Source organism: Palaemon carinicauda, chromosome 8 (assembly GCF_036898095.1).
Source record: "Palaemon carinicauda isolate YSFRI2023 chromosome 8, ASM3689809v2, whole genome shotgun sequence".
NCBI lineage: Eukaryota > Metazoa > Arthropoda > Malacostraca > Decapoda > Palaemonidae > Palaemon > Palaemon carinicauda.
In genome coordinates, this window is record NC_090732.1 from 142,257,120 (window position 1) to 142,271,455 (window position 14,336).

Sequence of the window (14,336 nt, forward strand, 5' to 3'; positions counted from 1 at the left end):
TCTTTAGTCAGAGTCTGAAAAATACCTCCACATAAATCTCTTGGACATGAAGGCCGTTTTTCTGGCCCTTCAACAGTTCCATCAGTTCCTGGCAGGCCACTCGGTGGTGGTGATGAGTGACAACACCACGGTAGTGGCTTACATCAACAAGCAAGGAGGTACTTTTTTGCAGCCCCTATCCCATCTAGCAGTAGAGATACTCATGTGGGCCGAGGTCCACTTGATACCTCTATCAGTATGCTTCATTCCGGGCAAAAGGAATGTGCTCGCCAACAATCTGAGCTGAGCATCAGATAGTGAGTACAGAGTGGTGTTTGGATCATCTAGTAGCCAACAAAGTCCTGACTTTGTGGGATTCTCTGATGGTGGATCTCTTCGAAATGGCCCTGAACCTCAGGCTCTCGCTGTACTGCTCCCTAGTCCCAGACCCCAAGGCGCTCTGGCAAGATGCATTCCAAAAACGGTGTGACAATATCGACGTTTACACCTTTCCCCTGTTCTGTCTAATGAGGGTAACCAACAAGGCTAGAACATCAGTCAACCTCTCAATGATCCTTTTAGCTCCGCTTTGGCATCGTGCGAAATGGTTCCCAGACCTTCTGCAGCTCCTAACGGAGCTCCCAAGAGAACTCCCTCCACGACACAATCTACTCAGACAACCATGCGTCAACATCTACCACAAAGCCGTAGCAAAGCCTGAAGACTATCCAGCACCTCCTCACTCAGAGAAGATTTTCGTAACAAATTACGAACAGGATGTTTGGATACCTGTGGAACTCATCAGCAGCAGTCTACCAGGCAAAGTGGAATGCCATCTGTGGTTGTTGTCGTGGAAGGGGTATCTCTCCACTCGATGCCACTCTTCCAGCAATAGCGAAGTTTCTTGTATATTTGCGTGAATTAGTGTGCTTTTCAGTTTCGGCAGTACAGTAAAAGGCTATCGCTCAGCCTTGAGCTTTGTCTTCAAACTGAATGGAATGGACATATCCTCATTGCTAGAAGTTTCTTTACTCATATGGAGTTACAAACTTACCTATCCTCAGTTGAAAGTGAGACCACCTCCTTGGAATGTGGTTCGAATTCTCCAGTCTCTAAAAAGACCTCCCTATGAACCATTACACCAGGCAACAGATTGCCACCTGACTTGTAAGATGGTGTTCCTGCTCGCCTTGGCTTCAGCTAAATGAATCTGCGAACTACATGGTCTCTCATACGACATCGCCCATTCAAGGGAATGGGGAGAGGTAACGTTCAGCTTCGTCCCTGAGTTTGTTGCCAAGACTTAGAATCCAGGGGTGTAGGATCCTAAATTCGACTCCTTCCGGATAACGAGTCACAGCTCTATAACAAATGATCCAGATCATCTCTTACTTTTTCCAGTAAGGAGTTTGAGACTCTACCTTAAGAGAACAGTAGCAGCGCGCCCTCGAATGCCTTCACATTTTGTTAGCACGGAGAAACAAGAGGAGGATCACCAAGAACATTTCTGCCTGGATTCACAGGGTCATGACCATGCTCTAAATCCAGATCCTCATCCGTCACATCGTCCCAGAGCCCATGATGTCTGGGGTGTAGCTGTCCCTGGCTTTCAAGAAAAACTACTCAGTGACTCAGGTTCTACAGGCTGGGGTGCGGAAACGCCAAACAATTTTCAACGCCCATTACCTGCAAGACGTGACCCACAGGAGGCTCGATACGTTTTCTATCGGCCCCGTAGTGGCTGCACAAGAGCTGGTCTTAATACCTCAAGCTCCTTATTGGACAATTAGCAGAAGGTTGAGGGCACTGTTTCCCAGTTTTAGTCTGCATGAAAGAAAAGGTATGGCTGGCTCTTATTCTTTTCTTTACCCTCCCCTCTCTTGGGGAAAGCAGCAGCCTGGGTCCTCTGCACAAGCTGACCTCAACCACTGCAGGTAAACCATTGCTCCCCTGTGTACCTAGTATTGTGCCAATAGTGCAGCGTCCCCATACCCTTGCAAAGTGGTATTGGGAAAGTCTTGGTTACAACAGTTTTTCTTACAAGGACTCGGAATAACTTTTTCCTTGACAGTCACACTGTTTATCTCCACATACAGCTTGCGTAGGCAGCAAACCTTGCATAGCAAGGTGTTAGAGACTCCTTATTTTTTGTACTAACCTACTCAAGAAAAGGAACCCCCAGGTAAAGCCAATAGCCAGATTGTCAGTGACGTCCACCCTCCTAATGGGCGAGTCGCTCCTAATAAATAGCGTATGTTTGTATTTCAGGTATGGAACAAATGACAAATTTGCAGGTAATTTGTATTTTGCCTAACGATACAAACCTTTAGCTATTTTTACAAACTTACCCGCTGATCCTATCCCCCTTTAAGTCCTACCTTCAAGCAAAGCGAGTTGAGTGACAGGTGTGTGAGAGGGAGGGGTAGCGAGTAACCCCCGCTAACTAGCAGAATGTGTAGTTAACCATTGTGAAATTTTAATGGCTCTTCCTTTCACCCCTAAAATATCGTTAGGAAAAATACAAATTACTGCCGAATTGGTCATATTCTATTACAAAATACTTATACTGTGATAGAAGCCAAGTAAAAACAATATTAGGCAGTACTTAGTGTGTTAATCACAAAATGTAGGCAAGGGGCAGTGAGTTGGAAGTGTTAGGAGAGAAGGCAGGAAGGATCATGGAATACAGCGAGTTCTTGTATCTTTTATGAGTGTCGTAACGTTCCAGACCTGCTTGCTGATTTTGTTTGTGATATACCAAAACTCGCCCCTCAATGGCAGGAATGGAGGAGGTGACATGAAGGCTGCCGAGGTTTATGGACTTCTACAGTGTATTCTTACTAATGGAATAATCTACAAGGAATTGGTGATTGGTCTTCAGTCTTCATGCTTGGTTCCCCATCTGCGTGCGATCTGTAGTAAGGATGATGACCACTTGATCCTTATAGACTTTGTCATCTACTATTAGGTCTGTTCATTCTTTTCCTACAGGATGTTTGCTCCACTTCGTCTTAAAGGAATGTAGCTACCAATTCAATGTCCGGTGCTTCAGACAGGCTGCCATTCTCCAAGTGTTCATGTTACTTTGATTCAGCACTCGTCTACTGATGGGTCTCGGCAACTACCCCCTTATACCCTCCTACAATGGAATCACTTCAGCATTGAGAGACTGCCTCTTTACTTGATATATTGATTAAGATTTATCGGATACTATAACGTTCTCAAGAACTCCCAGACAGAGGGTGGAATACTTGGGACTACCGTAACATAATACTGTAGTAACCTGGGCTCCTGACATACACCCAGCAACTGTAACAGTTCCTACACTGCCTTCCATAGAGACAAAGACAATGCCTTGAGAGACTTCAGCCATCAACGAGAAGGCTAGTTCCACATGACTACCTTCCAGCGATTGCTCCTATTGTTTTATTGGTTTACATCCAGCTTCCCTACCTTGGGTTTGGTGACAGCAGGTATACCATGGTAGTTATGTGTCAAACTCTGTCATGAGTACTTCTCTCCTCTGAGAATGTAACTTCCACAGAGAAGTAGGAATTTTCCTCCTGTCTAGTGGATGTGGTCGATAGAAAGGATCGCACCTGGTTCTCAGCGTACTGGGAATACATGCAGAGCTGCTTTGTTAGTTTTCCAAAGGATTAGATGAAGCATTGGGTAACGTTAATGGCTAATAATGCTACTATACATGCCAAATTTACAATATCTTTTTCTTACTGCTGGCAGATCCAAGGTGGTCTCATGGAACAACATATTCTTTTGGTTCCAGGAAACCATCAGAAGAGCTTATCCTCCATTAGCTAAGGGTCCAGAAGAACCCTCTCAAACATGTGCTTATGAAGATTGAGATTGGCTCTATATTAACCATCAAGAAGAACCTGTCAGTGACGGCAGCCAAGAAGGCCTGAGTCTGGAAATGCCAGACAACCTATACAGCCATCTGTCTGTGGGAGTATTCCCACAAGTTCTTGGACATTCCTGCAGGGACCAGTGGTAACTCCTTAGCAGGTTGTTTAACAAATTTAGCTCCTTTACAGGAAAAGAAACATCTCGTTTAGGCAAGATGTCATGATTTTATTCTAGGACGAGAGGAATGGTTGGCCCCTTTTCCTTTTATCTTTCCCTTCCCTTGGGGTGTAGTGTTCGTACTGTTATTTGCTGGATTGGATGTGGATGCATGTGAAAGGCCAAGGCTTTCCCGAAACTTACCCGTAACTACTGGCACCTTGTTATTGATTTTAACAGCCCAGTTCCAGCCATGCTGAATTCCTATTCCTATGAAAGGTCTCAGGGTTGCATAGTTAGGAAAAATACAAAATTCTTTCAACATTTTGTATTTTATTAATCGAAGGCAAGTAGTTTATGAAAATTATGTTGCCATGAAAGTTCTTAAAAACTAGATTTGATTTTGTAACACGAATGTTCAGTTTATGAATGCTGTTCAAAGCCTTCACTCACTAAAAACAGGATTGTTAGCTCCCTCGATGTAATTTATCCTTTGTGTCTTAAATTTTTTTTACGTGTTGTTTAAAGCTTGATTTCATATTTTGCAGTGCTCAGTTTATATAGTCGGTTGTTATTTGCAGGTCATGGAAAGAATCACAAAGATGCAGCTAGTGTACGTGCAACAAATCCTATTCCTGCTGCATGTGGTTTATACTACTATGAAGTGAAAATTGTCAGTAAAGGCAGAGATGGGTGAGTTGTCATCATTTTCTTCTCTGCTTAACCCTGTTACATGGCGTTGTTTTTCTTCCCTGCTTAACCCTGTTGCATGGTGTTGTTTTTTCAGTTAGAAAATCCTTTATTGTTAGTATTGTTATTACTAGCCAAGCTACAACCCTTGTTATAAAAGCTAGAATGCTACAAGCCCAAGGGCTCCAACAGGGAAAGCAGTCCAGTGTGGATAGGAATTAAGGAAATAGTGAATAAACTATACAGCACAGTAATCCCTGGGCTATCATGGGTTTTCTGTTCCAGGAACCCACAATGTCTGAAAACCTGTGATGTAGATACAATCAATCTATGGTATATTTGTCCTCATTTTCATATTTTTCATAATTTTTTATCTTTATAAATTTAAGCTGTAATAAACCGTCCCAACACTTGCAAACCTTTTTCCACTTTTAATCTCCTTTCAAGCTAAAACTCCCTCTTACTGTAGACATATCCTTACATACATACATAAAAGTTAAAAATCAGAACACTCACCAGTGAAGATGAGTAAAATTGATAAATGATGAGGAAGATGATTTGCTGTGTGGCACTGAAGTATATAGATGAGGATAATGAGCTAAATGCATTACACAGCAAAGCAGAGCATTACTGTCTGGAAGAACCCCTTCAGCTGTCTCATCATTAGGTGGTGCAATATCTTTGTTAACGTTGTCATCAGCCACTGGAGAGTATCTGTATTTTATTTGGGTGAGCAGGGTGTACCAGTTCAAAGTCCTGTGTTTTGTTTTAGTGACAGCTCCCAAGCATTCACAAGGGTGCTTGTATCAGTGGTCTTCTGGCCCTAGGATGGAATTTAACTTCTCTGCCACATTGGATAACTGGCAGATTCTGACAGTCACAAGCCAGGCTCTGGTTTTGGATGTATGACTTTGTCAGATCTCTCTTTTTGAGCTTTTAGATTAACCTGACAAGATGTGACTTGGGCCTTTGAACCTATGTGATATACCTGGTCATGGAGATCAATACTAGGCAAAGGATTGCTCGGCCTTCAATTGACAGGATGTGCGAGTGGAAGATATCTTTTCAGAAGAGTCTACCCCAACTGCTAAAAAGTAGCAAATTGCAATAAGGTACCTGATCTGCCCAGAGAAGCAGGTTACATTCAGGTTGAAATTCAATTTTTTCATCTCCAACTGATGAGGAACAAAAGGGTGTTATCCATGCCTGACATTGTTGAAGCTCTTGCGGCTGACATATTGTTGTCAGACATCCTCTGGTAGGAAGTAACACACAACCTGAAGAAGGGAATCCCACCGATTCCCGGCAACCCAAAAGTGTTATTGTTTTAAGACGCTTTTAATTATAGCTGGGGAGTACATGCATCAGGCCTGCAGGCTTTAAGACTGAGGTGCAGCAGAATCCCATCATTTTATATTGGCAAACATTTGAGATATCCTTTGAGTAAAATTTTAAGATATCTTAGACACCAGAATTGTCACACCATAGGTAAAAGACAAGGAACACATCCATAGGTGGCTCCTGTGCCTTATAGCAATAAATATCATACGAGGGCAGCAGAACACAGGGTAACTTATCTTGGTCCAAATTTTATCAGGAGGCAATGCAACATGATTGCTGATGCTTAGCAGGATACATCAGATCCTCTTCTTTTTTTTTTTCCCTCCATAGTGAAATCAAGGGCACACTGGTAGGTTGGAGGTGATAACAATGATGGGCATCTTTGCAACCATGAGTAATGACTTATTTGTTCCTCTCTTGCTCTCCACAGCTATACTCTGTGGCTAGTAACCTAGATACAATACCAAAGTTGTTTGCTGGTTGGAGGTGTGTGTCTTCTATCCCTGGAACTTGGTCCCTTAGACAAAGTGGAATTTGAGGGTGGTAAGGAATACTTGCTTAAATTTCATTGCCCTATTCTGGCCCCAGGAAGATTGAATCCCAGACTCGATAGACCAATTCGTAGGCTTCCCAAGATATTTGTCACAAAGGAGGAAATTTCTGACATATCTACCCCTGCACAGGTTCTACTAAAGATTAGGGGTTATGAAACACTTTTAGAAGCTGCAGCATTTTCTATTGTCACACCCTGCAAAATATTTACAACAAATTTCAATCAGGGGAAATGAGTTCTGTTCTCCACTGAGTCTTCTGCACTTGAGATCTTTATTCCTTTCATTCATGACTCTGCTTTTCTTATAGATAGTTTCCATTTCAACCAACAGGGAATGCAGGTTAGTCTTTTCTAAAGTGCTTCCGATATTGGTTGAGTAAGCGGGCAGCAGTAAAAAAGAAACCTCTTGGCTGGGATCTGCCCTGGGGTTTTAGGGAATCTTAACTAGACTGCCCATGAACCTTTTTATAGACTTTTCATCCTGTATTTCACCATGAAGATACCCTTTTTACAAGCCTAAGGTTCCTCTAGGAGAGTGGGGGAACTCAACTATGTATCAGGGGCTTTGACACACTAGCAGATCAAGGTCTCTACTCGGGATTTTTATGGTAAAGTGCCATGGGTTTGTCCTTCTGATATCTCGATTCTCCCCTTGCTATGTCTGTTGTGGGCTGTGAGGCTCAACCTCCTAAGTACAATGAAGTCTTTTCCTTCAGCCTCAAGGCTTTTTTTCCAGATAAGTCTGAGGATGACCTTGCTCCCTAAGAATATGATCTGGGTTAGGTAATCATCTCTTGGGCTTATTTTGGCCGAGCACACATTGAGATGCATGGCAGCATGGGACAGAACAGAAAACTGCACCCCATTTCAATTGTGAAATCACTAGTCGTCACATAATAGAGCACTGTACATGTGCAGACTTCTGTGAGATTTCCTTGCACATCCTTTTCGACGTACTTTTGTGGCACATGAGACACACAGTACGTATGATTGTCAACAGTGGAGTGCGTAGAACCTGTTTGTCTAAACAAACCTAATGACACCATTCATATGTAGTATATGATTCTATTCTAATGAAATTTTCATGCAGATGCATTATAATCACCTACTTCGAGGCATGTTGATCTCATCCCCAGGTGATAAAGACACCGTTAACTACACTCTTATTAGTGTGTGGTCAGTCTTTGTAATTAAACTTATAGGGATAGAGGTCAGGATTTATTCTAATAAGGAATTCTATTAATTTGATATGAGTATAGTGTTTAGATGAGTTTGATAAATGGCTGGGTATATTTCAGTATATTGGAAAAACAGGTGGAGTTCAATTACTTTTTAGTTATTGAAGGAGGAGAGAGAGACAGAAAGTTAGTATGTTTCACATAATAAGATGAAAATAGTTTAATGTGTTTCAGATGATTAAGTGAAAGTAGTTGAACAAATTATATTTCTCCAAGATCTTTGAGAAAATTCACAAGATGGTGTGAGATTTTTTTGCTTTTATAACTCATATTTCAGATTTGTTTGAACTTATAAGCTTTTGTTTTCATGAATTGTCTTGATTTTAACATATGAATATATTATTGTCTCTCATATATATATATATATATATATATATATATATATATATATATATATATATATATGTATATATATATATATATATATATATATATATATATATATATATATATATATATATATATGTACATATATATATATATATATGTACATATATATATATATATATATATATATATATATATATATATATATATATATATATATATATATATATATATATATATATATATATATATGTACATATATATATATATATATATATATATATATATATATATATATATATATATATATATATATATATATATATATGTATATATATATATATATATATATATATATATATATATATATATATATATATATATGTATATATGTATGTATGTATATATATATATATATATATATATATATATATATATATATATATATATATATATATATATATATATGTATGTATATATGTATATATATATATGTATGTATATATGTATATATATATATATATGTATATATATATGTATATATATATATATGTATATATATATGTATATATATATGTATATATATATATATATATATATATGTATATATATATGTATATATATGTATATATATATATATATATATATATATATATATATATATATATATATATATATATATATATATATATATATATATATATATATATATATATATGTATATGTATATGTATACAGTAGGGTCCCGAATTATGCAAGAATTTGGTCGATCAATGACCTCGTATAAATGGATAATCGCATATTTCGAATCACACAACTAACGGAAATAATTCCATTGTTGCCATGGCAACCAGCAACTCGCCTATTCAAACGTGTTTACTACCCATTTCCAATGCTTTCTATGTACTATACTGTATTTTTTTATAATATGAATTTGTTCTTGTAAATAAATCAAACATTTATTATACTTTAAGGTTCTAATAACTTGAAAAAAGGTTAAATTGTTCCGTAATTGACATACAAACCACGCTATTAAATAGGGGTATTACTTTCGGTGTAGCTGAAATGACGAGCCATTAAAATTTAACGAGGGTTTACTCCCACACCGCTAGTAAGTGGGGGTAGGGGAGGGTAGCTTGCTATCCCCCCCTCACACACACCTGTGCTTGAGCTCACTTTTCTCTCGGCTCGGATGGTAGACGGACGTGCCCTCTCTCATCCTCGCCTCTCTCTTGGGAGCCATTAATGCTTTTTTGCTTTTTCTTTGACAGGTTTGTGTGTGAAGTTGGCCTCTGCGATTATGCGCACCTGTCCTGGATTACCCTGCCGCCCCTGCGGAACATTCATGTCGGCGGTCGAGATAGACCCTCACACCCTTTGCCCTTACTGTAGAGGCCAACGGTATGATAGTAATAATAAGTGTGGTTAGAGTAGGGAGTGGTCTACTTCCCTGTGGGAGAGGTTTTCTAGGCGACGTAAGAAGTAGTCCAGGTGGGATATTGGTCCTTCGAAGGTTTCTTTGAAAGGAGAAAACCCAAGGACTCTTCTTCCGTTGCCCAAACCTCCTCCGAAGCTCCCACTCGATCGGTCTCTTTCGAGAGACCATCGAGTGGTAGCGTAGACCGTGGCTCTGTTTTCCAAACTCGGGGTTTGAGAGAATGCATTGCCTCCCCTAGCAAGGCAGCTCCACCTCTCTCCCTGGGGGAGGATGTATCATTAACCGATTTATTTCAGCTTTGGTCTTCCTTGGGGCTCGAGGGTTCGCCCTCCAAGGAAGCTCTCCTTGACATCATCCGATTGGGTGCCTCTGTCAAACAATCGCCGACTTTGGCAGAGGTTGATCCTCTGTCAATTGTCGACGTTGTGGTATCAGAGGTATCCAATGCGGTATCTCCTAATACCTGTGCCTCTTCACATCCCGCAGTAGCTGAAGGCTTTTAGTTTCTCCCGTTCCTGCTTAACCAATGAGGGAGAAACTAAGTCCAACAGTCTCTCTTGCCAGTGTTTCTTCCCCTCGGGGGAGTTCACTTACAGAGACTCCTCTTCGGAGGACTGCAGAAGGTCAGCTTGCTGATCCAATGGCCCCCAGAGGGCGCATCCGTCGCAAGGCTTGCCTTCCCCTTCGCCAGAGAGGCCTTCCTTCACCTTTTAAAGCGATGAGGAGGCGCCTCTTTGGTTCATCGTCGTTGTTGCAGTCCGCCGCAGAGGAGCCTCGTCAATGTTCGCCGACTGTTCCTGCTATGGTCCTGGACCTCTCAGCGGATTGTTCGCGATCCCCTTCGTTGGAAGGTCGTCCTTTCAAAGGAACCTGACTACCATGCTTGTCAGGCATCGAGCCCTGTTTCCGGGCATCAAGGGCGTAAGCGCCATCGTGCGCATACTTCCCCTACTCCCCATGATGGACATACGCGCCAGCGTTCTCCTGCGCGCGCGCCATCAACCTCTTGTGCGCCAACAACCTCCTGCGCGCCAACAACCTCCTGCGCGCCAACAACCTCCTGCGCGCCAGCGCTCTCCCTTTCATTAGCGCTCTCCCGCGCGGCCACACACACACAGGCTTCAACTGCTCGCCCGCGCGCCAGGGGTACCTCTCCTGCGAGCGCGCGCCCTATGACATCTTCAGGGGCGCGCAAACTCTTGCCCGCACGCCTGCGTGTCCAACGACCTAATCCTGAGCACGAACATTTACCCGCGCGCGGAATCAGTCTCCTGCGCAAGCTCCTGTGAGCCCACAGTCTCCTGCACGCGCTCCTATGCGCCATCACACCTGCGCGACCTCGCAATCGCCCGCGCACGCACGCGCATCTGCAGTCTCCCTCGCGCGTGTGCGTCAATACCCTCCCACACGTGAGGCTGCTGGACAGTGCACGGCAAGGTCGCCATCGCCGCATTCCCCTCCCTGCAAGCGCAGAACAGCGCGCCCTGCGGCGGAAGGGAAGCATCCAGAAAGGTCCATGAACCCTGTTTCTTCTTTTCAGGCGAACCCCCCTATGGAGACTCCTCTGAGGGATCCGTCGATCCCTGTCCCTCCAGAGGGAGTGTCTGACAGCGCAGCTATCAGTCAACAGCCATGGTTCGGTGCGCTAATCAGAGCAGTTCCACAGGCTTTCAAGCCTGTTCTCTCTGAGTTGGGGCACAGATCCTTGGCTGTTTCTACCCCTCTGAAGAGAAAAAGAGAGAGTTTTGGACGCGGTGACTTCTCCAAGAGCCAAGTTGTCTCCTCGTAAGCCTTCGAGGCGAGCTCCTTCGCCCCCCCAGACTTTTTCTCCTTCCCTGTCGGACGAGGATTTCCCGTCCTCAGGGGAGTCACTTGAGGTGGGACATTCTCCAATCGCACCAATGAGAGAATCCCTACCTCGCGTTGAAAAGTCTTCCCGGGTAGGGGCGGAGAAGAACTTGCCTCCGTCTGTTAAGAGTCCTACATCCTTCCCAGGAAGGAGTTGAAGGACTCAAAGACAGTGCGAAAATCCTCGTCAAGGCTTGGAACGGAGCCAGCTAGTCTCAGAGAACGTCCGCGAATCTCCCCAAGAAGAGCCTTTGGGGACAGGCGACTTCGCTGCAAGTCCGACATCCGGAGGAGAACTACAAGAGTCAGAGCATGCATTTTGGCAGGTCCTGACTTATGAGGGCTCTCAATGGGTTTGCCGACCCAGAGATGCCCCCCTCGAGAGGGCAAAGACACCATCTTGGACCGCGTATTTGGCACTCAAAAACCTTCTAAGGCCAATGCTGCTCTTCCCTGGTCCCAGGGGGTTAAGAGTACCAGGGACAAGATCGCTGTCCAGCTCTCTGCGTTTGCCTCCTCCAATTGTTCCAGTGCCGGCAACAAGCTTCTCCTACCTCCTCGCGTACAGCAGAGGAGGTACTACGAGATCTTGGAGGAGCCTCGTTTAGCTCTTCCTCTCCACCATTCTTTGGAAGAGCTTACCAGGGGAGTCCCTCTTGAAAGAGACTTCAACTGGCAGGTCTCGTTCTCGGCAACCGAGATCCTTAACCAGGGGAAGGTTGCGAAGTGTGCTATACAAGCCACTTCGTGGCTGGATATCTGGTTAGGGACCTTAGGTATCCTGATACACTCTGAGGACTACTCCAAAGAACGTACCAGGAAAGCTATGGAGACGTTCCTCCTCTCAGGCACTCGAACCATCCAGTTTTTGGTCCACCAAGTCTCGAACTTGTGGGAGAATACCATCCTGAAACGTCGGGATGCGGTGGCTAAGAGGTTCCATCAGAAGGTCCCTAGCACCGAGATAAATAGGTTCAGGCATTCTTCCTTAGAAGGAACGAACTTGTTTGAGCCTAAGGATGTGGAACAGGCTGCTGAGAGGTGGAGGAAGTCCCGCTAAGACTCCCTCCTGCATAGGGCTTTGACATCCAAGCCCTATAAACCTCCAGCACCCCAGCAGTCTCGTCCTACCAAGACCACGAAACCGACAGTAGCAGCGAAGACCATGGTGTCTAAGCCCTTTCCTGTTGAGGACAGGAAAGGCAAAAAGTCCTCCAGGGGAGGTAAAAATCCTAGAGGGAGCAGCTGAGGCCGCAAACGCTAGGATTGGCAGTCCCCCTGCATGTCCACCAGTGGGGGATGCCTACATAGTTGCACAGACAGGTGGCAGCAACTCCTGGCCGATTCCTGGACGATTTCCGTAATCAGTCAGGGATAGTGCGTCCCGTTCACAACATCTCTACCTCCCCTGACGACGAATCCAGTGTCGTTGAGCTCCCTTGTCATGGGATCAGCAAGGGGCAAGCCCTTCGGGCAGAAGTCCAGACCCTGTTGAAGAAGGGCGCTCTCCAAGAGGTCCTCAACGGGTCCCCAGGCTTCTTCAGTCGACTCTTTCTTGCAAAGAAGGCGTCTGGAGGTTGGAGACCAGTCATCGACCTCCCGGCTCTGAACAAGTTTGTCAAACAAACTCCGTTCCGCATGGAGACCGCAGACACGGTCAGACTAGCTGTGAGACCTCAAGACTTCATATGTACACAGGATCTGAAGGACGCGTACTTCCAGATCCCAGTTCATCCGTCTTCAAGGAAGTACTTAAGATTCAGCCTAGACAACAAGGAATACCAGTTCAAAGTGCTGTGTTTCGGTCTTTCCACAGTACCGCAGGTTTTCACCAGTGTTCACTCTAATATCTTCATGGGCACACAGGCTCGGCATGCGTCTCCTCCGTTATCTGGACGACTGGCTGATCCTAGCAGACTCCGTGTCATCCCTTCTTCAACACCGGGACAAACTTCTGGGACTTTGCCAGGATTTGGGGATCATGGTAAATCTCAAGAAGTCCTCTCTGCTTCCCACCCAAAGACTGGTATACCTAGGCATGATCATAGACACCAGTCTCCACAAAGCCTTCCCATCAGACGACAGGATAGCAAGGCTGAGGAAGGTCGCAAGCCCTTTTCTTAGACGAGAACTTCCAGCCCAATCGTGATTACGTCACCTCGGTCACCTTTCATCTTTGGCTCGTCTAGTTCCCAACGGTCGCCTCGGGGAGATCCCTCCTGTGGCGGCTCAAGTCCCGGTGGAGTCAAGGTTACGATTCCCCGGACGTCATGATCCCTATGGGACCTACGGAACGGACGGACCTCCAGTGGTGGGTGATAGACGAGAACCTACGAAGAGGAGTGGATCTTCTCGTCCTCCCCCCGGATTTGATGCTGTTTCTGGACGCCTCAAAGAAAGGGTTGGGGGCCCATATACTGTACCACACGACCTCAGGCCTGTGGTCAGAATCAGAAAAGTGCCTCCATATAAATCTACTAGAGATGAAGGCCGTCTTTTTGGCCTTAAAACAGTTACAACAATACCTGGCGGGTCACTCTGTGGTGGTGATGAGCGACAACACCACAGTAGTGGCTTACATCAACAAACAAGGAGGTACCTTTTCAAAGCAGCTATCCCATCTTGCAGTAGAGATACTTTGATGGACCGAAGTCCACTCGATTCCGCTATCGGCACGTTTCATTGCAGGCAAGAGGAATGTGCTCGCCGACAATCTGAGCAGAGCGTCTCTGATAGTGAGTACCGAGTGGTCTTTGGATCATCTAGTAGCCAACAAAGTCCTGACTTTGTGGGGTTCTCCGACTGTGGATCTGTTCGCAACAGCTCTGAACTTCAAGCTTCCGCTGTACTGCTCCCCAGTCCCGGATCCCAAGGCTCTCTGGCAAGATGCCTTCCAACAACG

At 44.3% G+C, this 14,336-nt stretch overlaps 1 protein-coding gene across 1 annotated transcript in view; it reads left to right on the forward strand.

Moving 5' to 3' along the window:
* LOC137645998 (ran-binding protein 9-like) overlaps window positions 1-14,336 on the forward strand; it is a 218,945-nt gene that overhangs the window by 19,738 nt on the left and 184,871 nt on the right. Inside the window, exon 2 of the mRNA XM_068379128.1 lies at window positions 4,581-4,692. Coding sequence (XP_068235229.1) covers window positions 4,581-4,692 — 112 coding nt within the window. The remainder of the gene's footprint in view (window positions 1-4,580; window positions 4,693-14,336) is intronic.